Source organism: Poecilia latipinna, unplaced genomic scaffold (assembly GCF_001443285.1).
Source record: "Poecilia latipinna isolate Pla-1442-1.1 unplaced genomic scaffold, P_latipinna-1.0 Scaffold111, whole genome shotgun sequence".
Taxonomy (NCBI): Eukaryota; Metazoa; Chordata; class Actinopteri; order Cyprinodontiformes; family Poeciliidae; genus Poecilia; species Poecilia latipinna.
The window spans coordinates 316362-342318 of record NW_015112727.1 but is presented as its reverse complement, the minus strand read 5'-3'; the positions used below and the strand labels follow the sequence as shown (position 1 = coordinate 342318).

Here is a 25957-nt window from a genome sequence, read left to right as displayed (position 1 = left end):
TGAAATCATTGTGAGGTGATAGATTTGGGAAATAGTCGCTGCAGTTTATTAGTCCCATCTGAGCCAAGATGTATGCTAAAAACAAGAAGGTCAAGAGGTCAAATATTCTACTGTTATTACTGAATGAGGCACGTCCTCTTCCAGTTGTTGGGTTTGTTGGATATAACATAAACAATGGTCTCTATTTCAGATTTTGATCCTTAATATATCCTTAAATGCATAAAACTTCACAACCAAAACAGTCAGCATTAAAGCAAAGCTGTTCATGAAAAACTTCTTACACTCTGATCTTAAAGTTTTTGCAAGGTATTGCTAATAAAACCTGCATGTTTAGGTGGTAATCAGCAAGTGAGAGGACCACTGTAAAAGCAGGAGTTCTGGTTGTTTGGAGAACTCAGATGTATGTTAGAACAATCAGCAGTGATCTCAGAGAAACAATCATTTTCACAAAATGACGTCAGAAAAGCAACAACAAAAAATATATATGTAAACCTATGAGATGAGACACATCACTGTTCCTCTGGAAGAGTTTCCTGTAGTTTGGTCAACACAGAGCAGATGAATTTCCAAACTAATTCAGAATATCAAAAAAATCCTTAAAATTTGACCAAGAGTCATAACTTTCATACAAATCTAACCGAGGATCATGTTTAGGAGGAAGGTTTCTGTCATGACAGGGTTAGAAATTCCTCTTTTTTCTGAGTCTGAGAAGCAGATTCCTGGTAAGAGGTAAGAGACGATGCTCCAGCGTCCTGAATTAGCTGTTAGGAGTTTATCTCTGTGGTAAAAAACAACCCTGGACCCACTTTCTGCCTCGTGCCGTGTGCAGAAACAACACCTGCACACACACACACACACACACACAAGGACACCTTCTGCAAAACAAAACCCCCTCTTTGAGCTTTTTCTGTTTCACAGGCAGAAGTCCACCCCGAGATGATCCTCACATTTTACTCTTCAGTCTTCAACAAAATGGACATTTGAAAGAACATGCTGCACACAATCTGCACTGTGCAGCAATTCTCCAGATGAGGCTGTCAATGATTAACCCCACTACTCCTTCAGGTTATTTGCTGCTCAGTGGCTGGAAAACTGGAACAATAACATGCAAACATGAGGGGTAATGGCTGTGATGCCAGGCAGGCAGAGCACACAGAGAGGAGAACGATCCACACACACACACACACACACACACACACACACACACACACACACACACACACGTTTGTGTTGATATCTTTGTGGGGACTTTCCATTGACTTCCATTCATTTCTACAGCTTAAACCTTACCTTTACCCTTTTCCTAACCCTAACCATCACATACCTAACCCTAATCCTAACCAAAACTCAATTCATACTTTAGCCCTAACTCTGACCCCTGACCCAAAAACAGGGTTTCCCCTTGTGGAGACCAGGCTCCGGTCCCCACAAGGAGCAATTGGTCCCCACAGCATAGTATATGTCAGGAAAATCGTCCTCACAAGGTATTACAAACAAACGCACACACAAACAAATGCACACACACACACACACACACACACACACACACACACACGCACACACACACACACAGATGAGGCCGCTTCAGGTCGTTTCACTCTATAAAAGTGATTGAGCTGCATTCATCACGGCTACAGTGGAGCAAACTTCACTCGAATTTTTATTTCATTGGAAAAAAAAAGAAGCTGAACTTTAACTTGCTGTAAAGGTAAATATGTGTTTTTATTAAAATTTCATGTGATGGATCAAATTAAAGGGAAAGTACAGAATGGTTCGTAGTTTTCACAAATAAAAGGTTTTTCATATTTAAAATTAAAAAAAAATAAAACCTAACACGAACACGCTATGAGACATGGTGGTGGCATCATGATGCTGTGGGGGAGGAGTGAGGGGGTTTGGATGGAGTTAAATTCAGGAAGAAAACCTGCAAAAACTTGAAACTGGGATGGAAATTAAGGGAGCTTCCTCGAAGCAGCTGTTTCAGAAAGATTTTATTGCCGTGCTGTTAGAAAACCTCATGAACAGATTCAATAAAGCTCTTAAATGCAGATCAGAGTGCAGGAAATAAAGGCCAGAACTGCTGCTCTTGCCTAGAAATGTAATCTTTGCCCTTTGGTCATGTGACGGGATCTTAGATTAAGGGGGGGAAAAAACTGTTCATGTCCAACTTCTGCTGCAACCAGACGGAGCGAAGCAGAAGCCAATTAGTTGGAAGATGAAAGAGGTTTTGTATCTGTTGGCTGAAATAAGAAGTGACACTGCACCAGATTCTTCTGGGAGAGAAATGGCTCTGATGGTGTCGAACCTGGACTGCAGCCAGTTCATCACAATAATGGACTGACCCGAACCGAGCTCTAATCTCTGCAGCAACGTCCTCTTTTCCAGTCCTTTGTGCTTCAGGGCTCCTGTCAGCATAGCGGTGATCAGAGTGATGGAACTGTTTTCAAAGAACTTTAAGTCAAATTTGGAATAAAAGTCTAGTGAAAAAAGCAACATTTTAAAGACACATAGAAGGTTTCAATTCAATTTATTTCATGGGTTAGTTTGTACTAAACAAATAAGGTGTGTGTGTGTTTATCTTCATAAATCAGAAAATTACTAATAGAGGTTAAAATGCTGCTTTTCTAAAGTAAGAAAAAATAATAAAGCAACTTGAACCCTGATAAATAAGACTGAACAGAAACCCAAGTTACGAATCAAAAATCTCCAAAGCCCAATGTGAGAAGATGGAAGCAGGAAGTGATGTCATGGGGTCAGCAGGTCTCCATAGCAACCATTAGAACCCATCTACATTGTCAACCATTTGTTTAGGAAGTATGACAGACATTTTTCTGTCCTACCATCACAAATGTAAACATGAGTATGGAACCTTGTGCTTCGGTTGGTTGGTTTTGTGTAAAAAAAAAGATGATTTTCTGTAAATTTCAGTTTTAACCATAAAAAATGGTTTGTGATGATGTGACATCACCACAAACATCCCCGGGAACTTTGGTAGAGTCGATGACATCATGAAAAGTTTGAAACACCGTAAAGATGTGGACGACGGTTTGAGAAAACTCACAGTGGGCTGAGCACAATAAGGGAATCAAAACGCATGCCCGAATCATCTGCTCACAAATCAACCTTCTTCATGGTCAGCTCAGCTTAAAGGTTGTTTTTTATTTTTTGCAGATTTCTTTCTGTGTGATTATTCTGCTGCCAGAAAGCGGTCAGAAACCTGAAGGTGATGCTGTACACAAGGAATATCTCAATTAAAGAAATTAAGTTTAAAAAAAAAAAAAAAAAAAAAGGCGGCGTCTTTGAGAAATGATGTCTTCATGAACATCTTCACAGCTGCAGCTGCTGAAACGCTTTGGGACTTTTCGCTTATAGTGACTACTTGTAATAGGATGCGATGATTTAACTAGGTCATTTTGACTTTAGTCTGTGGTTGAGGTGTTGTCTACTGTTACAACATGCTCTATTTTCAGCTGTTGTTGACCCATTATGTTAACCAACCCCTCCGCCCCCCCCTTCTACACCCTCCACCATAAGTTATTCTGACTCCAACCATTCACTTAGCTCTTATGAAAAAGAAAAACAACACATTTACGAATCAATCTTGTCTATGATTTGACGATGTTTGAAGGGCAAACAGACAAAGGAGTCTCAGCTCCAGGCTCAGTGTGATGGTATAAAGTGATGAGCCAGAGGAGCAAGTCAAAACCAGCTTAACTTGGAATAAGACGTACATGCAGGGGGAGGAGGTGCGTTTGTCTGAGCCAGATTTCTGTCTCCAGGGGTGAACTGATGAGAGTGCACCCTGCACAGGGTGCCTGTCCATCACAGGGCGCAGGGCCCGAAATTACTCAAAAAACGAGTTAAAAATGAGGAGAAAAAAGCAAAAATGTCAGTGAAAAGTACAAATATTAGCATCTTCTTCTGCACAGATTTGAAGTGTCTCTTTCTAGCAAAGACAAAATTGCCTTCTTGCAGAAGTACGAAGATAAAGCAGCTGGTGTAGAACATTTCATTCGAAGATCCACTCAAAGCTTACATATGGAGAAACACAGCAGTTCATAAATGTCCCAGAAACGTATCCGAAGATCGACTGAGCACATGTTTACTCGGACCTCTGGGTATCACCGAAGCGACATAGTGCTTATTTATGAACGGGTATTCATCAGGCTATTTACCGAAACTTAAGATGGGGTTGCTCAACAAACAGGGTCGACAGGAGGGGCGTTACAGGAGGGAGGCATTCGAGGAGGAGCACAGGAAGGGAAATGTCTGGAAAGCAGAAAGGAGCCCAGTGACCTGAGCGAGAAAAAGAGGAGTGTATGAATCCACAGGAAAACAAGCTCCAGGGGGAAAGAAAGAGGAAATAAAAAGAGTGAGGAGGAGGAGGAGGACGAGGAGGAGGAGGAGGATGGGAGTGGAGGTGGTAATGCGAGCCTTGTGTTTACAAAGTCCCCAGAAACCTGTGGGCTGCTGGGACAGGGTGTGCGAAAACACAGACCGATCACGATCAAAACATGAGGATTCAGGTGAATCTGTAAACACAAGGAGCCACAACACATTATCAATGCTGGTTGTTTTTAAATGTAACAAAAGGGATGCCATCATTAAAGTATACAATATTGTATTCATGATAACAATCCAATCTGACTACAGATGGATCCATTCTGCTAAAGTCGACTCTGAGCATCTTGTTAAAGATGCGATGTGGACAGAGCGTTACAACAAATTCACATATTTTAAAAAGAATCTGCAAATAATTTTTTGGGATTTGTGTTTTTCCGGTATGAAATCATCTTATATATATATATATACATATAGACTGAAGCTGAACTTTGTACAAAACATAAGGTAGGACATCTGTTTCATTATTCTTTTTGATGTTTTCACATCAGTTTGTTTTGTCTATATCTAACAGCAAAAAACTGTTTAAGTCACAGAGAAACAGGGCAGCAAACGTTTTGCAAAATAAACGTTCCTCGTTTCATTTTGCAAAGTGGTTCACACTTTAGGAGTTGCTATGGTTACAGAAACATTAAAATATGAAATAAAAATGCAGTCCTCTTCAACATCTTAAAATATAATGAATGTGTGCTTTTGATTTAGCCATACATTTTTTTCAAATTATTATTTTAACCCATATTGTACATTAATATCCTGTATTGGGTAGACAGTATTTTCTATAATAATAATAATAATAATAATAATAATATTTACAGCAAAATCCAAACTTATTATAGTCAAGTTTAAAGGAGGGGGAATGGTATATATTATCATTGTCTCACAGCAGGTCTAAAAACATTTGACAAGTGTTCACAAAGCTCACCCTGGGCAGAAAATATCAAGAAACATTTCAAAAATGAAACATTCAAAGTTTCCCCTGTTCTGTTTCTGCCATCATAAAACTACACTTCCTGCTTGTTTAGTTTTGCTTTAAGTTATTCAAACTTGAATTTGAGTTAAATAAATTGATTTAAATGACACACTGTCTCGTATCCAGCAGAGTCTCCTTCTAGAAGCAGCTGAGCTTATTGGAAGATCACGTTCACTTTGATTGCTGATGTATCTGAACCAGTCTGAACTTGTTTGTGTTTTGTCTCATTGCTCAATTTTTTTTTTTTTTTTGCTGAGTTGCAATTACAAAATGCATCAGAGTTGACTCAGAGTTTCAATGCTCCTCCTCCAGATTTTAATCAGCTCAGATACTCCGCAATCAGTTTTCCCATTAGGACAGGCTGCTGTCAGGACAAAGGACGTCTGACTGGTGTTTTTTTCTCGTAAACATGCGTTTCACATATTTTATGATTGGTTCCACTGAAAACCAGGTGTTCATTTCTGAAGGAGAAAAAACAATAAGATATTCAGTCAAATAAGTGACTTTGTGTGATTCTCTGCATTGTACTCCTCATCCAAAGTGTTCCTCCCTGCAGAAAAACATGTTTCCTGTTATAACCCTGTTCGCTGAGCCAGCAGCACAGATTGTTTTTGTTCTCCTCAAACTAACATGAGTATAACTTCCTGTTTCAGAGCATGTCTCAGAGAACAATGTTTTGCAGATATAATAATGAAAAAAAAAAACTTAGACTGGGTTGTTTTTAAGATGAGGAATCCTCTTCCCTCTGTGTGATCGTATTAGCTTCCCCCTCGCTCGCTCAGCACCTTCTGCTCTGGGCTGTTTTCATGGAAGTCTGGTTGGATCCAGTTCACACTGCTTCAGGATGTGACCTAAAGCAGAGGGTTGCTCTCTCCCCTCTTTTCCCTCTGGACAGATTAAGACGGAGGAATACGAGGCTGTGAAAAACCTCCAGACCGTTAACGTTTGGACAAACTGCACTAATTAAGAGCAATTATTCTAGGGTCTGTTGCGGCTTTCTCTCGGTTTTTCTTTGGGCAGTTCGTCCTCCTGACCACCACAGTGCAGCAAACTTAAATTAGAGAGCAAGGGGAACAAAGTAAGGACAAGAGAAAAAGAGTCGGGGTTAAAACTGCAAAGCAAAAGCTTACAAGGTGTTTTTGGTTCAGTTGTTTTGTGCAAATATCTTATAATATTGATGAAAAAATACTAGTTATATATGAAATAATCTGCCAGTAGATGAAGGCATTTTAGCTTTTAATATTTGAAAAATGCTTCCACAAGCAGATTATTTCACTTATAACTAGAACTTTTTCATTAATACCAAGGAATTATTGACTTAAGCTCCTTTGTCGTGATGAACAGTTACTTGTATCTTAGTTTTGCCAAATTCAGATGTATGCAGATATTTGCAGTAGAAATTAGACCAAACATATTTGGTTTTGTGTTTTTGCAGCTTAAAAAGCATCTGACTGTGAGAGTCATCGTCACCTTTAAGCTAATAACAAACATTAATGGGAAAACATTATTAGACATTGTGAAAGTGTAGAAATCCCCTGATGTTCTTCCCTTAAGAAAATCTTTGATGTATTTTGGATTCATGTGAAGTGGAAAGTAAATTAGGCAATTTGTGTCCTTATCTCTTGAGACTCTGCCTGATGTGTGCGCAGCAGTGGATGTAGTAAATGATCGTGTTGGTGTGATTGAGTTACACCACAACAAAAATCACAAAAACAGATAAGAAAGAAGAGAGAAGGAGGCTTAATCTCAATTTTTTTTCCTGTGTGTGGTAACTTCCCTGTTTTGTATTCTTGAGAAGTTTGGAGCGTGTGCAGAGCGCAACAGTCAAACAAGATGACGCGTATTTAAAAATACACGTTTTATTAGGTGGAACACAAAAAAATTAATCAAATAAGCAGCTTAACACTTTGCGTTTCTAATGTTTATTCCTTTGGCCCAACTCTGGAGGGCAGCATTCTCACTGTAATGAGAAAGTTAAAGTTTCACCTCATGTTTCAATCACTTTGGTCGATTTTACAGCGCTTTTCAGCTAATGACCCAAGAAATTTGCTGATGCGTCCACGCTGACTCCTTTCATGAGTATCTGACGTTGCTGCTCAGCTACGGCTAGCAGATCCAGTCAGATCATCGAAAAGAGACGAGCAGCTGCGTCCGCTCACCTGCCGGAAGAAAAACCAGCAATGAAATAACTGGCAAAGCTAAAAAAAAAAAAAAATGTAAAGAAACTTGTGATAGTTTGTTCTTAGAGCTCAGTTTAAAGCTGTTCTCCTGGATTGCTGCATGTTTTTCTTCTGCTGTGTTTGAGTTATTGCTCTAGCCAAAGTGTTGAATCTAGCACTCTTCTTCTTTGTGTATCTTTCCCACGATGACGCTCACTTTCTTTCTTTTCAGTCCCCAGTGTGACTTTTTGTTCTGTGCTTATTTATGCAACTTTGTTGTGCAAGGAAAACTGAACGGGTGCATAGCCTGGAGGCCAAAGGTCAGAGGTGAGAGGGCCTCAGCAGGTACAACTCTTTCATACTTCAAGAAAAAAAAGCACACATGCAACGATGCATAAGATAAGTATGAAAAGAGGTGAGCACTGATATAGAGAGTTGAACTGACCTGAAATGAGAAAGAGAAAAAAATATTAAAATGTTATAGGTAAATAAAATTCAGGGTTTGTTTAATTTGTTTGCAGATATCACCCATCATCTACTAGATACTATGGCAATGAAATAAAATATCTTGCAAATTCATATTCCTTGAACTTTTCACATTCTGTTGTGTTAAATTCAAAAACCTCAGTGGATTTTATTGGGATTTCATGTGACAGACCAGAACGCCAACTGAGAAGTAGAAGGAAAATAATACGTGGTTTTCAAATCACTTGTGTTCAGCACGTTTGACTCAGATACCCCTAAATAAAATGAGGTGCAACTAATTTCAGTATACTCAGACTTAACAGTGTGATTCTTAACGTGTTTGAAAGTGCTTGTAGAAAAAGATTACATATTTGTTATTTACCACATTAAAAACTAAGTGTAAGTCGGGGCCTGTGAGCGATGCAGGTGCTTCACTTCAGACTGTGATGTAAAGACATTCAGTGAAAAAGGATGGTATGTCTGTGATTTGGGGTTTTGGCTGAAGGACAAAGCTTTCTGCAAAGCTGGATGACTTGTAAAATATTCAAGTAGTGTGCGAGTGCAGCCTGTGCTATAAATAGAGTCAGCTACACTATAAAACCTTCCGATCCAGCATTGCTGCCTACAGAGCATCACAGATACTGTATTTTTTAAAATAATTAGTCAGTGAAAAAGAGTATGAAAAATTGTGTGCATTGCATCAACTCGTGCAAAAACGCAAAGGTGTGTTTATTGACATCTGAGCTTCTCTGATCCAATATATTGCAACAGTTACTTGTCAATATGAAATAAAATATCTTGAAAATGAATTGTATTTTCAGCATAATATTGATAAGATTTATGATAAAATAACTTGAAAACATACCATTCTGTTGCAGTATTGCGCTTATTGGTTTTGTGCTGTTTTTAACGTCAAATACAAATACCTGCGGTTATGTACTCTGACTTGTGTCTAAAGTCCTGGGTCTACTGCCTTTTGAAAACTGAATAATTGTTATTAGTTTGTAAAAAGAAATAGTTAACTTCAAACATATTTTTCTATTCTATTCTATTCTATTCTATTCAGAAGTAAATCTACAGATTTTGCGATTATATTCAAGCATTACAAGAAGTTTGAGGTTCTCGTTTTCCTCGAGTGAAGCATATTTATACCAAAGGGTGCGTAACTACCCCACCTAGCGGATTAATTAAATCACTGCAGTCATGGTAGTGTACTAATATTTCTCTGCCACCAGGGGGCAATGTAAAACAAACTTGCACCAGCTTCGAGAAACGGCAACTCTGGCGTTTTACCAGGTTTGTAAGGCTTCAAAACTTTGACACTGTAAATTAGATAAAACTGGGGCAACTTGTGGTTTCTTATGAAAATGGTCATGTTTTATTTACAGTTCGTCCCTCCCAGAGAAAGTCTCTGTAGCGTTTGCGTCAGCCTGGAAATGCTAATTAACTAATTAGGACTATAAAACTAGCTAAATTGAGCGAAAAAGCTAGTTTTAAAGAGACAACTCGGTTGTAAATGGCTTCTGGTGGTTCCTTTTGGCCGTTTATAACATTTTTAAGTGACGACAAAAAGCCTGAAAAGACCAAGAAAGGAACTATTCTCTAATCCAGGGCAGAACCTTTCAAAGGCAGTTCTGGTTTTATGGGCGCAAACAGGCAGCTTACGTTTAAACTGGCTTGTGTTTTGCTAAAATTAATAACTAACAAAGCAAGGGCCCTGTAGTTTAAGAGTGTGTAATTTGACTGCAGCGTTGTAAGAGAAAAGCGGGTTTGCTTTATGCTGGTAGTTTCGTCAAAAGGTGAAATAAGCACCGGTAAAAGGCTATTTTAACACTTTTGGCTCTGCAGTGACATTTTTAACACAGTAGATGATTACATTAATTAAACACCTGTGTTTTTAAAGCTATCAAATATACAACAAGAGATTCCAGTGAGATTATAGCCGCTTGCAAAAAGTTGAAGCATGTTCAGTCAGATTTTTTTTCTTTACTTTTTAGTGGATCAAAAAAAGATCACAATTATAACTTTGTTGGGTTTTCTAATAAAAAACATTGTCAGTTTTGCAGGGTGGAGGCTCAGTTTCACCGTAAAGTTTCAATTGGATTAGGAACTGGGCTGTTCGACTTGAATGTGGACTTTATTGTCGTCGTTGTGAAGTTTTTCTCAGTCAGTGAGCAAACTAATTAAATTTATTAACACTTTTAAAGTGTGAATGTAACAGAAACTGCTTCACATATTTCATCTCTGATTTTTGAGTCAATATTAACATGTTACTAATCTCAGCATATTTGTTTTAATAGAACCTTTATGTTTAATTTGATCAACCTTTTTCTCTTCTGCTGCACCATTTTAAATTCTCTTTTCCTATGGATAAGGCGTTAAATGAATTTTTTTTTTTGCTGAGTTTTGTATTTGATCCTTTAGGCCTGAAAAAAGAAATATGAGGAATGTGTCAACACTTGTTGCTACTGTAACTGATGTCTCATCCTGCCCTGAGGACACACTGAAGAACCAGGTGTGTGGGGAGTCGGTGGAAAAGCCAAGAAAACAGCAGATTTGACTTCAAAGTGAGTATATATGTTTTTGATACATGCTCTCTTGGTTTTTTTTTTTAGAAGTTTAGCTTTATCAAACTACTTTTCTTTGAAAGATTAATGGCCATTTTCAAAGTTTGCACATTAGAGCAGACCTTTCCCATCACCAAAATTCAACGTCATGCATCCTTTCTTCTGTGCAACAGTTACTTTACCAGACTTCCTCTGGTTTTCTGGCCTTTGTGGTATTGTATCACCATATGTATTTGTGCGCTTCCAGACTAAATGGTCTGGTTTTAATGACTTTACAAGAATACCTCCCTGGAATCTCCATGACAAAACGTACACTCTTCCGCAGTCCATGTCCGGAGGTTCTGCAGCACATTTTGGTCTTCACAAAGTGGATCAAGTACTTTAGCTTTCCTCCTAACGGGCATAAAATGGTCCATGTGACTAAAGACTGCTTCAGTTTCCGGAAGAACAAACCGCAAAAACAACACGGGCGGTTCTGCGTCTTTAAGACTTAACTGTCCAGGATTTTGTAGAGTGAATATGTTTGTGTTGACTTTTCGTCTCATATGCCTTTCACATATTCTTAAGACTTCTTAAGTAGAAGTCCATTTGGTACGGTATAATGCTTTGCAAAAGTTTCTATACCGCTTTTACCTTCACCAACTCGTACCAGAGTAAAAGAAAGTACAAACGTGTGATGCACATTTGTATTCAGCTCCCTTTAATCTGATAAGATGTCTTCAGAACAACTTATCAGTTATTCAGCCTCCATCAGAGTCCAATCTGCAAAAGCTGCAAAAGACTTGACGCTGGGACATTGTCCAGCAGAATTAATGCGGCCGGAGGTGCAACCGAAGTGTTTTATTCATGTGCTACAATGACCCAAAGTCCAGACATGCATCCAGTTTTAAATGTATTGCACGATTTGAAAATTTGAGGGACATGATACAATCTGTCCAATTTGAGGTGTTTTCTAAAGAAGAATGTGCGGACACTGCAGTCTCTGGATGTCCACAGGTTATAGAGACATGAATATTTTGCAAGCATCTTAGTTTTAGGGAGACTAATAATGAAATGATCAATTTGCTCTCATTTGATGTGCAACAGATCTCAGGTCTGTGTGGTTGGTCTGGTTTTTGTTTAATAGATTTGCTTCAGCGCTTCCTTCTTTTGAACAAACACAAAAGTTTGGATCTTTGTGCATTTTTTTAAATATTTGAGATGAATACACAGCCCCCCCTCCCCAACCCTCCCATCAGCACACATGCCCTCAAACTTCCTCTACATCCACCACTCCCCCCGTCTCTCCTGGGAGCCATGCAGAAGTCTGGTTAGGGGTCTCCAAATGCCAAAATGCAGGAAGTCACAGCTGTGCTCTTCCCCCTTTCAACATGTTTGAGGCTGAGAGCGTATGTTTTTGTCTATGTAGCAGCATCTGTGTGTGAATTTAGGTCAGGGTGCGTGTTTTCAGCCTGAGCACGCCGGTGTTTTTGGGTCCGAGTGGCTCTTTCATTCAGTTTATCTGGTTGGTATGACGCTACTTTCTTTCCCTACTTCTACAGAAGTTTCCAGCGTAATTAAAGTATGGCTTATGGGCCAACAAAACACTCTTCGTCTGAGCTGTGTGTTAATTTTTGGGGGTGATAGTGCAACAGAGTGTAATGTACTGCTTTGGAGACGCACACACAGGCCACCTATACTTAACATTCTTCAATAGTTTCTCACTCCTTCACAAAGAATAGAGATGACTATGAACATAGATATTGTTGAAAAAACATGAATGCTGTTTTAATTTATAATCTTTTTGTTTTCAGTACCATTATCTGGCTGATGTATCAGTCGTCCATGTCTCTCAAAACACATTTAACTCCTACTGCAGTGCACGCTTCTGTTTACTGAGCATAATCATAAACTTAGATATTTAATACAGAAAGTAAAAATAAATTTTAAACACATCGACAACTCATGAAGACCATACGTGCTAAGAAGTCAAAACATAGTTGTTTCTAAAGTTATGGTACCTTCCTCATGGTCTAAAAATGTTCTTCATTAACAAGGTGTCAGCATCTCATAATGGGTGAATCCACTAATATCTCCCAAGATATTTACAGCCTTAAGCGATTGATTACAGATGAATTTCCAAATTACTGAAGGTTCCAGGTAGCATTGTTCAGGCCAAACATCATCACGCTAAAACCCACTGCATCCAGGTTCTCCCTGCCAGACACGTTTCTGAAGATTTGTCCAAAAGCTAAGGACAACTCTTGGAGAGCTTCAGAAAACCTGGTAATTAACTGGTGTAATTGCTTTCAAAGCAAACAAGAAGGTATTCACACAACCACCATTGCCTTTCGCCACCCAAGACTCCACTTTTGAACAAACCTGTGAACTGCTGTGAGAGAATGCTCTGTTTAGATGAGATCGATATTAAACTAATTGAGTGCCATAATGTACACCATACGGCAAAAGGCCCTTCAAAACACCAACCGAGTGAAGTTGGGTTGGTGTTTTTCAGCATACTGGCTGACTTTGTGTAATTGAAGGGACAAACATACTCAAGACATTCTTGATTCCTGCTTCCATCTACCAGGATGATGAGAATGAAATGAGGGTGAATTTGTTCAACAAGATGATCCCAATCACAGTCATTGAAACTCTGGTTTAGGAGAGAGGAAAAAGCAGCTTAGTTCATTGACCTCATCGGTTTGATTTCTTTGGACTTTATGAATCGTTAGAAACACCTGGTGAGAATTTCATGTCAGCGGCACCTTTAGAAATATATTTACTTAGAAAATTGGTGAGGTTTGATATTTATTGTACTAGCTGAAGACATTCATATTATGTCCTAGTTATAATACAGCTGACCAGATTATTTAAGCCTATCCTACATTGTTCTTCAACATTGGTTAAATCTAGACAACGGAGTACCCTCATATCTCACTTGTAACAACATACAGTAAGTAATTTAGCATTTTATGCAACTTTCATGTTATTGATGCGAGACATGCGTCATGCTGCACCAGCAGAAGGCAGACGCAGTAAATCAGGACATAAACAATGGCTGAAATTTATAATTTGAACTTATGAAAGAAGTTTGTGTCACTCAAGCACATCAAAACACAATCCCACTACTTCTGGCTCTGACTGCACGTCCAATTAAACTTCTCTGCAGATGTTGCAGTCAGTCCTCCAGAAACTGCCATTAGTTAGTCAATAGGCCATGATTAGTTGTGCTTTATTTTTATTAGCTCCCTTCCTGATCTTGTGACAATATTTCTGACTCCCATTGCTGAATAAACTTTAAAAACAATCCATAATTCTTCTGTGCAGATCGCCGTAGGGTTGCAAATCGTTCACACAGAAGTCTCATTGTGGTCGGGTTTAATTGGCGGTATGAACCACGAGAAGTAGAAAAAATCAGAATTGAGGATCAAGACCTGCTGTGTGAACGTGGCCAAAGAGATTTAGGGCTTCATCACATATTTTCATTATCACTTTCTCAGATAGAACCACCGGTATTATGCAGACATTTTTACAATTTTACCCATCTTGCATTTTCATAACTTGCTTACCAACCAAGATATGATCGTCCTCCTAAACTGGCAGGCTGGTTTAGAGGCCCAGACTTACTCTGGAGGAGCTGCAGAGCTCCACAACGTAGATAGAAAAATTTGTCAGAGTTACTAATCTTTAGGTAAGAGTATCAAGAAAAAAAACATCTGATGAAAGAAAGTCAACAAAAGTCCCGTTAAGTTTGTCACAAGCCTCGTAGAGCAGTGCCAGTGTGGAAGAAACTTTTCTTATCAGATGAGGGGGACAGAAAAACACACCATGCCCACTGTGAAACACAGTGGTGACCCCATCATGCTGTGGAGCTGGTTTCCTTCAGCAGCAACAGGGAAGCTAGTCAGAGCAGAGGTGAAGGTGATCGGAGATAAACACAGGACGATCCTGGAGAAAAACCGCTGAACTTGAGACTCTTCCTTAAACATAGTGGTGAGACTTGAACAGACATCCCTCTACATTCAATTTGACAGAGTTTGAGCCACTTTATAAAGAGGAATTGGGACATATTCCAGGCTCTAGATGTGGAAAGCTGATAAAATTTGTACCAAAAAGACTCTTTCCACTTTACAATTCCCCACAGCTTTATGACAAAAGAGCTCTTTACAGTAAAACCAGAGTTTTTGCTTTAATAGGCACAGTGTAATGCTGTCTGCCTTTGTTTTGGTTACAGATAAAAATCACCCAGGAAAAACAGAGGTGGAAAGAAAGCGACTTGGGAGACTGAGGTGATGTTGGAAAATGGCACAGATGGAAGCCTGAGTGTCTGTGTGTGAAAAACCAGACAAATCCAAAGTACGGAAAGGATGGTCTGTCCTCTAGCTTGACGTGTTGGACAAGATATATGCAGAGATGTGGCTGGACAGAGATCCAGATTCTTTCTTCCTAAGTACTAAACCTCAGACGTGTCTGCTAGAGTTTCCCTAGATGTGTTTAATCGGACCGCTTCTCCCCTTTCCCTCCTCGGCGTGCTTGATCTTTGTCGGATGCCACCGGTCTGATGTGTGAAAGTGTGGACATATGGAGATGATCACAGCGCCTGTTGCTGATGAGTTTCCTCTGGAATGCTGACTGCTTGACAGGCGAGTTGCCGCGCTGACATGAAGCCTCCGTCCGCCGTCTGGATGGGAGAGATTGACAAATACCGGCAGGGAGACAAGTAGGAGGAGGGGGACAGGAGAGACAGAAAGAGATAGGGGATAGAGGGGGAGGTGGGAGGAAAAGAGGAGGAGAGAGATGAAGGGAAAAAATGACTTTACGCCACGGCTGGACTGCCCCCTTTTTTCCTCTCAACCTCTCTTAACTTTTTTCCTCCCTCCTTCCCTTCACCCTCCTCCTCCTCCTCTGTTTGTGTGTGTTTTAAATGATTTGGGGAGAAGAGGGGGACAAGCACTCTGTGCTCGGCCGACGGTGCAGGCAGGAGCGTCACACAGACGAACAGGAGCCTGAGGGGCTGCAGACTGGGACTGGAGAGGCATTCAGGGGGATTCTGGATCCTACACACAGAGCAGATAGGTGATTGACAGCCACGCAGGAGGACAGATAAAGGAGTATTGACTCCCTGGAAAAACAAAAATAGCACGTTTCAACGTAGGGACTGTACAAAGAGCAAGGGCAAAGATATATTTATTTATCGGACTGCAGGAGAAACTCCCTCGTGCTTTCATGAGGGAAGCAGATGAAAGAACCGCATTTTGAATGAGGGAATCTTCATCCTCTTCTTGCGATGCTTTTAAGGAACTCTGAACTGAGTTACCCTGCGAACTGCTGACGTGACAGGATACGTTTACGGTCACTGATTGCTCCAGAAAAGACAATCTACGTTTTACCTCCTTTTCTTTATTCAAAAGGGCTCCGGCCGAGGTGCCGGGCTGATCGACACTATGTTTCGCTCTTTAACAGCACCTTCGACCGCCTGTCTTCTTGTCTTGTGCATCCTGGATGTATGGACTTCAGCCGGGCCGGCCGTCCAGCAGTCCCAGCGGCGGCAGCAGTCTCGTAGGTCCAGACAGATGTCTGCCCCAACGCCGTCCGGCAACCTGTCGGAAAGCGCCGAGAGCAAGGTGGAGCGCCTCGGCCAGGCATTCAAGCAAAACGTCCGCGAGCTGCGGGAGAAAAGCGCCTGTTTGGACCTCGTCTTCCTGGTGGACGAGTCCTCCAGCGTAGGGTCCAACAACTTCCAGAGCGAGCTCAGGTTCATCCGCAAGATGCTGTCCGACTTCCCTGTGGCGCCGGAGAACACGCGGGTGGCGCTGGTGACCTTCTCGTCCAAGACCCACGTGGTTACGAGGGTGGACCACATCTCGGCGCCCAAGTCCCACCAACACAAGTGCTCCCTGTTCAACCAGGAGATCCCCTCCATCAACTACAGAGGAGGAGGCACCTACACCAAAGGAGCCTTCCAGAGAGCAGCGGTAAGTCCCATCTTTAGGGGAAAATCCAGACAATTGAGTTGCTCTCATTTGGAGAGCCACGTTCGCTCTCCTGAACGTATTCCCCTTTTGTGCCGTCTGTGTGTGTGTGTGTGTGTGTGTGTGTGTGTGTGTGTGTGTGTGTGTGTGTGTCTGCAGCCTGATGTCTGTATGTGTATGTCTACACGTGTAAGGAATGACTGTGGTCTAGAAAGGTTGATGTTAATGAGGCCCTGCATGGCTTTGCTTGCAGCTTCCTCTAAATTACACAGCAGCAGACGGCGAGGGGAAGCTGCTTGCTGGGTAATTGTTCAGGGCTTTCCAGAGATGAAAATACCTGAAAGAGCAAAAAGAAATGCATGTGTGAACAAAAACTGAATTTAGGAGAATAAATGACTAGAGACGGACTACTGTGCCTTGCGAAAAGTATTCCTATGTCTTGGAAGTTTTCACATTTTATCAGCGTGAGCCGGTTGAACATAGAAGAATTTATACTTGTGAAGTTGAAGAAAAATCTATTGTTTCTAAGATTATTTACAAATAAAAATCTTAAGCTTTTCCTTTCCCTTAATTGACCTAATGACTTAATAGAAACTCAGTTCACTGCTGGCGTCTCTTCCAGCTGTGCACATTGTTACCCGTTCTGTTTTTGGAAAAGTATCTTGACCTCAGATTGGATGGAGCATCAGTGATATTAGTTTTCCTGCCGTGAGCTAACTGGGTTGTTTAGGAACTAAATGCTTCCTCCTGAGCTGTGGCTCTCTGCAGCTCCTCTAGAGTTACCACAGCTGCTTCTCTGATGCTCTGCTCTCCTTTTCCTGCCTTTCTGTTTAATTAGATGTCCAGGTCTCGGTATGTTTGCAGTTGTACCAGATTATTTCTGTTTTCAGGTCGCAGCTTAACTTACGATCTGTCGGGATATATTTTTTTAATCATATTTTAATTCTGCACCGTTTGTGTTGATCAATCAAATCTAAATGAAATGCACTTAGGTTTATGGTTGTAATTTGGCTAAATGCTAAAGAAGTGTAAATACTTTTGTAAGGCAGTGGAAGTCGAGGATTGTCACCTTAGAGATGGGAAGTTTTTTATTTATTTTTTCCAAATTACAGTATTTTTTGTTGTATTATGTGGTGACGGTGTTGGTCTGTTGTATTTGGGATGGTGATATGAGCAGTCTCAAACCCTGGGCATCCAAACTAGACATATGGCACAACTCGTCTGTCAACTCTCTGCAGTAAAAGCGGCCCTGGTGTTGTGTTGTACGGTGGCCAATCCTCTATAAACGCCACCCGGCTCACGCTTCTGATTTGCAAATTCCCCAGAAATTCAGCTTTTGGACGAGATAAACAGTTTTCTTTCTAAAAGCTGGATGAAGGGAAAAATCAGTGACGCATCAGGGAGTCCAAACCGTCTGAAATGTGAAACGGTTTTTACTTTTAGTGCGAGTAAGCTTTCTTTCAGCAGGTCCTTGTTCCGACTAATACTGCTGGATTAAATCCTCCAGTTAACTACTGAAAGCTCGGCCCTCACGGCAGGTTTACATCCTTACTCAGGTGCTGAGAAGCAGGCAGCTGGCTGTGTCCCCGCATCTCAACCTCAATGAGAAAAAAACCTTCTTGGTCAAGCTTGTGTTTCTTGTAATTTATTGGAAACACCTTATTGTTTTAAGCTATTTACAAACTGATCTATTAGTAGACTGAATGTGCTCTAGGGCTCTTTAGTTGTGTAGATTCAGGTTTAACAAGATAATAAAACAAAAAGTAATGATGCAATTTTCTTTGCATCTCTGAAATCAAAGCATTTGAGTCCTTTTTCTTTTGTAGCACATTCAGTGTAAGGCTCAGGCTGACTAGCTGCAGAGCTGACACAGTTTTTAAAATGAAGATAAATGAGCCTGGCAGGTTCAGACCTAGATGTGTAATGTTAATTGGGCTCCAGCAGCACCTTTCCACCTAATAGATTGAGCCTAGTGTTTGCTACGCCTCTTTATATGGTCAATAAACTAAAAAAAAAAAAAAAAACCTAGGCTCTCTTTGATTTATTATCTAATCCAAGGTATACTTAATTGCCTGTCTGGATGGGAATAAAAAAGGGGGGAAAAGTGTTTTTCTTTTCCATTAGTCACAGAGAAGGTAGGTCAGTTAGCTCTGACGAGTCGAAGCTGCTCTCACCTTTAGCCAACTAAACTGCACTGCTGCAGCATCACGTTGCTGTTAAAATGGAGATTTTACATCCGTTTGTCCAGTTTAAGAAAAAAATAGAAGTGCGAACATGCATGCAAACGTCTGAGACGCGCGGGTTTGTGCATCTGTGCAAAAAAGAAATAGTCCAAGTATGAAAGAAAAAGCGTAATTGATAATTGCAGTGTAATCATAATGTTATACCGTATTTTATTCCCTTGGCTGTTCTGAGGGCTGCAGAGAGCTGGGATCCATTAAGAGAGACATTTTTCCACCAGCCGTTCATGTAGAGACAGGGCTCTGCTCCAGCTCTCTTTATTTCTGTCTGTCTCATTCTCACCCCCGTCTGTCTGTCTGTCTGTCTCACCAGATTCATCACTCAGTGGGTTTAAAGCCTGGGATTTCTGACTTAAACAGACCTTTTAGGATATATTGGGCTTGATTTATTTACTTGAATTAAACCTTTAAAGTGTCTGAAAGCTTGACTATAATATTTCTGATGGGTATGCAGACTTTTACCATCTATTTCATACCCAAAAGGTAACAATTTGTCCCCTGGTACTTTCAATTTGTCACATTCCCATAATGTACATTTTTATTTTTATTTTTTCTGGTAATTTCAGTTACACCAGTTGTAGTTATTCTCGACTTTTGGAACATTTGACCTGATTATGACCCCTGATCATAATCAGAGTGGGTCAAATTTATCCCCAAAGTGAGTAAGAATAACTGAATACTGTTTAAAAATAATTAAATGGTGAAGTTATGAAAAAAACAGCACCAATGTTAATAAACTTTTAAGGATAAATTATTCATACCCCTGTCAGGTTTAGGTTTAATATTTTAGTTTAATCAACACGTTTCTTCTGGCTGGATGTAGTACCAACATTTTAGTTTGAAATCACTGGAGAAAGCAAGATATTATGGTGAGGGTAAAGAGTCCTTCCAACCTCAAAGACTTGGAGCTCATCATCAAAATACCATTGGAAATATGCAAAACGCTGCAATGATGGCAATAAAGAGTTTTCCATTTTATATTGAAAAGGGTGTTATTTTCAGCATGCCAATTTTTAAAATGTATTTCTTAAAATAAAAGCATGACTTATTTGTATAAATCCTTCCTATAAACCAAATAATCTTTTGATAAATGGCTCCCATTTACTCTCAGAAACAAACGTAGTTTAATAAAAACAAAGCTTAAATTTGCCAGGGGCAGTTTTTGTATTAAGTTACCTAAAAGTGGATATTAATGTCTTGCACATTATCCTTGAAAAAAGCTTAAACACTCATCAGTAAATGAAAATAATGTTTATTGCTGTAACACAGCAGGACTGTCGGTCAGGTATTTTGGTAAAATATGCGTCTAATGTGTGTGTTGTGCCAAAGCTGTAAAACTGTGCAGCCTTTAATCCAGGAAAATGTTACATTCGTGTTTTTATTCTGGTAATATTCAATACCTAACTCTAAAAATAAAGGAAAGTAGCAACAGAATACCCACAAAACTAACAACTAAGATCTAAAATAAGTTTTTACAGTAGCTGCATCAACCAAATCTATTTTCCTAACAAGCAATCAATGCAAATATGAGAGAGTGGCGAAATGCATAGATATTTTATCACTCTGTCATTGATTAGTAATAGTAAAACAGCTGCTGTTGTTTTTTGTGTGTTTGTGCTGGAGTCCACATTTTATTGTTTTCATTATTTCAATGCCAAATAATGAAAAACTATATCCCATAAAGAAAACAAAGTATAAACAGTAGTTCCATCTCTGCAAAAGCTAACATGACTAAACCCTCATCAGTTTTGTCCTAGAGAGGACGCGATGCAGAGTTAAAATCTGAAATAGATTTTTCTAAACCATCCACAAAGTGTTTTGTTCTAACAGCCCCAGTCCTGCAGAGCTTGGGGAATACCAGCATTGCACAAATATCTTAAGAAATACTTGGCCTTCCTTCACAGAAGTTGTTTTATTTTTTTCACCAGCTCTGTCTGCCTGATGTGTGGCGTTACTGTGCTTTCTTTCTCTAATACACCCCGGAGGTGCTTTGTTGGAGTCGTATGAGGCAACATACTTGGCTAGGACCTGCATTTTACGTTTTCTTCTTTAAAATATCTGGTGGGATTTTGGCAGCGTGCTTCAGTTATCATCATGGTGAAATAATTAATTAATCTTCTGATAAGGTTCAGGACACTGTGATTGTTCGCTGCTGCGAATATTTTCCCCGTTTGTAGATGTTCATGATGGGATGTTTTATTGTTATCTGAGCCAGAAAACATTTAAATTAAAGAGAGTAGTTCTGAGTTCAACAACCTTTACTTAATATTCTTTGAGAAATATTGGGTCAGTCTTATTCTGTAGCTGTTTGCACTCCTGAAAGGTTAAAGTGGAAAGAGTTTGATAGTTTCCTCTTTCACATTTCTGGACATCTGGATAATAACTTAGTTTTGCACAGAGATCCAGTCTCTCAAAATGTCATTCACAATACTGTTGCTAAATAATCACAAACTTCAGTCACTTTATCTTTCTTTTCACAAGTTTATCATTTACAAATACATGAGACCTAACAGTAGACCTTCTATTTATATCGCCTGAAATAAATTTCTACTTTTTACACATCTTTGATTCACATATTTACCCCAAAGAGTTCCTCATGTTCTTAATGTTGTCATATTCTACTATTTTCAACATTTTTGATGGATTTATTGAGTTGCTTGAACTTGACTCACCAGCTGGTCTTACTTGGATTGAAAATTACTGAAAAATATACAAGTGAGGTGCAGCTACGTGCCAGAAATGATCATTTTGTTCTCTTGTAGAACCTCTGCCTCAATTTTTGGATCAGGCTGAACGACTTGCAGCAGAAACCATTAAAAAGCCATTTTACCAGATACAAACAGAAGCCACTTCAGAATCTGGTTAAAGTCCAGCAAAGTCTTAACTAAGCCCAACAAATCAACCTTAAACTCTGTTACTTGTAGCTTGTTGTTTAGCCATCGACTGTCTATTTAAAAGCTTCGTATTTTGATGAAATCACTCGTTGGAAGTCCATGTTTTTCACCCTGCTGATTGCTGAAGAGGAAATGCCCTCCTGGCCTTGAACGTTGGAGATTTGTTTTTATTGCAGCTACACTTTTTACAATGAAGGGGACAAAACATTGGGCAAAGTTCTTGAGCTTATAAATTATGGAGTACTTGTAATTATCTTGCAACCCAGAAAATGAATTGGAATACACTTAGAATCCAGAGAGAGTCATCTAGAGAAGCTACTCATTACCTTTAGGATCAACATTTAGGACCATCTACTTTATAGAATCAAACATGGAGAACCTACACTTATATTACTTATAACAATATTTAGCTTATTATCCAGAGAAACTCCTCATTTCCTTAAATCAACATTATCAGAAGAGGAATCCAGAGAAACCCCTACTAATTTATAAATCCCAGACTACTTATTCTTAAATGTACCTTATATTTCAGAATATGGGGTATGTTAGTAGGGGTTTCTCTGGATTCCTGTACTGATAATGTTGATTATTAGAACTTTTTTGTATTTTTTCTTCTTTTGCTCTGTCCTTTGGTTTGTTGTCTTGTTGCATTTCCTTCTAATTCATGTAAAGCACTTTGAACTGCCTTGTTGCTGAAAATGTGCTATGTAAATAAAATTACCTTACCTTGAGTCGAACCTCTAGTCTGCTGGTTGGAGGACAGATGGCCTCAGTGAATGGGATGCTTCCTCTACCCCATGACAACCCATTCCCAATAGACAGTTTCATAGCTGGTTATCCAACCTTTTGCAACTATAGCAGCTTCAACTCTTTTGGAAAATTTCTCTACAGACGTTGAGTGTTTATTGGAGTATTTCACCATTCTTCCACATTAGTGAGCTCAGGAGCTGTTGCTGCATGAGTTGGACTGACTTTCAGATTTTGCTCTAATCATTCCCAGTTTGGTTGAGGTCAAGACTCTGTGCAGGCCAGTCAAGTTCATGCTCAACCAACCAATCAGTGTTGTTCATTCTTATATACCCTGCTTAGAGAATGTTGGAGTGAACCATCACCAATCTGTTCAAACCTAGTTGGGAGGATTGATCGTCTAAATGTTGCAGAATATAACCTGCAAAACAAGCCCACACCACAACCATCCCTCCACCAAACTTTATATTGGTCTAATTGTATCGCAACAAGTACCATTCATTGGAGACCACGAACCCAGACTCATTCTTGGGATTCCCACTCAGCAGAGAAGTGCGATTCACAGACAGGTGGAGACTTATGAACACTGACATGTTCAGCATGTTCTTTCCCCACTGTGTGATTTTATGTGATCTACCACTTCTTGGATCAGTTCCTAATATTTTTAGTAGCTTTCACCTTGTACTGACACCGCTAATTGTGATTTTTAACCACAAAACGACACTGGAAGCTACTGGGCTCCTCCCATTGTCCAGTTGAGACATCTGAATTTAACCGTTTGGAGGGGTTCCTCAATCATTTTGTATATTGTGTATTTGTAATGCAAAAATGCTCATAATTTTCCATGTTTTTCCACTGTTGACCAACAATCTTATATATCCACAGATCACGACTGTTGCTTTTTATATAACATTGATTTGGATAACTTTTTTACTATAAAATAGGACATAAAGTTTGATCTCATCTCTTCTTGCTTGTCAGAAACCTCCGCCATCATGAGCTGCCAAGTGAACCCCTACTTGCTTTCTTCAGTCAAACCTGGCTTTGGCAATGGAAAACAGTTGGCTAAACCAGCCGTGTCTCGATGTCAATCTGTCTTCACAGTTTCATAAGACGGCAGGGCGTGAAAAGCAAAGATGAAAGATAGACTGGAAAATGAGGGGGAAGCGGTTGAAGATGATTGCTCCCAGTCTTGTTTTCAGAGTGGTAAGCTGTACGGCTGCTTGACTCCAGCTTGAAGCGGACGTTAGTTGTCCCCCGAATGCATTTACAATCACTGGATCAAAGAAACTTCCTGTTAGGACAACCAGACTACTTTTAGGAAATAAATTAGTAGAAGTTTGTTCTGCAAGTGGCTATTCTCCCCTTAATCTTTCAAAGATGTGTGTCTTCATGCTCTTTATTCCTACAAACGTTCACACACACAGTTTATGCAGCAGCTGCAGGAAAGTCAGAAAGGTCACGTCATGGACTGTTAAAGCAACAGTGCCCTGAACCTCTTTCACATGTTTTACTTTAAAAGCACAAATATCAGCTGGTTTTTTTAGGGTTCTATGTGATCAAAGCAAAGTTGTGTAAGCAAAAGTCTGAAAACTTGACACCCAATACTTGTGGGACCATCTTTTGTTACGCTTGCAGCTGTAAGTCTTTGTGTTTCTCTACAGTTTGAGCAAAATTCTCAGTTGGTTTAAGATCAGGACTTTGACTAGACCATTCAAATGCAGTCATATGCTCTTAACCTTTCCCTTATAGCTCTTCCATATTGGCCAAACAGTTCAGTGTTGGTTCTGTGTTGCACATTTCTCTTGTGCTTATGGTTTTCTTTCAGTAGTAGGTTTTCCTTCTGCTACTTTTCTGTAAAACCAGGTTAGTGGAGTGCACAACCGATAGTTATCCTGTCTTTAGATAATCCCACTGAAGTTTTGGATCATTAGGATTACTATGAGCCTTTTGGATGCTTTTCTTGCCTCGTTTGTCGATTTAGGTGGATGTTAATGCCTTGGTAGGTTTGCGGTTTTGCCATATTCCTTAATTTTCTGACTGTGGAACATTAAGTGTTTAAAGCTTGTTTTATAACCAAACTTTTCCTTAAAGCCCTCCATAACTTTATCCCTGCCCCGTCTGATGTGTTCCTTAGTTTTTAATACACTATCTATGCACTAATGTTTGTTTCTGAAAACTAAATGTATACATTTTCTTTGATTTCTTGTTTGTATGTCACTGTTTTGTCTGCAACAAAAGCCCAATAAAGTTCATAGAGGTTTGTGTTTGCAACATGACACATTAAAGGTAAATAAATGCTTTTGCAGAACAAAGTAGATGCTTTAGCATGATAGTTTTCTCAAAATTAATAACACAACAAACTGGAATGCAATAATTGTATATTTTTTCAAAGTATTAGGACCTCACACTTGGCATGTTAATATGATATTTAGCCCTCTGGAGTAAATGCTTCACCTTTCAGACCACAGTGATCAATAGGCTGAAGTTACACACAGCTGAAATAGAGGAGTGGAGAAATTGGGTTAATAATTTAATACTAATATTGTGACCATATAACGTTGGAATATTATCTAATAAAAAACAGTTTTTATAGGTTAAGCGGTGACATATGCGTCTAGTTTTCTGCTAAACAGTAGTGAAGTAAGCTTTGGTTTTCAAGCATGTAAAACATCTATGTGACGTTTCAGAGTGGGGGTCGGTTATCAGTCATGTTTTCATTGAGGTTCTTGCCAAGCTATTATCAGCTATTTATTTCTGCAACCAGGATTAAATAAATACTGATGAGTGGGTTATGAAACCCACATCCTCTCCCAGTGAATTGACCTCATTTCTCCTCCTCTGACTCCTTTTTGTCACCTAATGCTCCACAGGCCTCCCCTGCAGACCTTTCAGGAAGTGGAGCGTCCTGTCAGCTTTGACGTATTACACTCAAAACATGAAGTTTCATTTTACAAAATATTGTCTCGGGTTAAATGAGGCCCGGCCCGTGAACGTTTCTTGTATGCGTCCAGTGGAGAAGGATCACTAGAGTTGGGTAGTAAACTAGTTGCATTTAAATTACTTTTAGGAGTGTTTTTACTGCGTTGTACTTTTTCCCCTTTTACTTGAGTAATTTTATTATGAAGTATTGTTACTCGTACTTGAGCAAGATTTCTGGATTTTCTACCCACTTCACTGAATGAAGAACAAGCTTGTTTTACCAAAAATTCACCAGACAAAGTTGCAAAGCTGCATTTTTGTTAGTTTCATGTTGTACTCTTTGCTTAATTCTTGCTGTTATGTATCACAATTTGTGCAGCAGATTCATATTTATTTGTGGATCTAAATTTGTCCATCTGAGAAGAGGAGCAAAGTTGATGATGGAGCGAGTGGAAAACAAAGTTCCCTCTGCAGCATGCAACAGAAAGGTCCATCTTTGTTCTTGTCCTTGTGGCCAGACGGTGACGGTGATTAAAGCACCGTTTCCTGTCTGGAGAAACGCTTCCCGACATCTCACTCTGGATCACGTCATCTCCCTGATTCCGCCTGCCTCCTCCCTCCTTGTCGTCAGTATCGCA

At 39.6% G+C, this 25957-nt stretch overlaps 1 protein-coding gene across 3 annotated transcripts in view; it reads left to right on the top strand.

Moving 5' to 3' along the window:
• Positions 1 to 9241: 9241 nt before the first annotated feature.
• Positions 9242 to 25957, top strand: part of svep1 (sushi, von Willebrand factor type A, EGF and pentraxin domain containing 1) — a 94689-nt gene continuing 77973 nt past the window's right edge. The window contains exons 1-3 of one of the 3 annotated variants that reach the window (XM_015027954.1): positions 9242 to 9291; positions 10420 to 10562; positions 16008 to 16519. In XM_015027954.1, the coding sequence (XP_014883440.1) occupies positions 16118 to 16519 (402 nt within the window). In that variant the 5' untranslated portion in view covers positions 9242 to 9291; positions 10420 to 10562; positions 16008 to 16117. Of the gene's footprint in view, positions 9292 to 10419; positions 10563 to 13489; positions 16520 to 25957 lie in introns of those variants that run through there. The other 2 variants (XM_015027953.1, XM_015027955.1) reach the window with 2 other exon arrangements.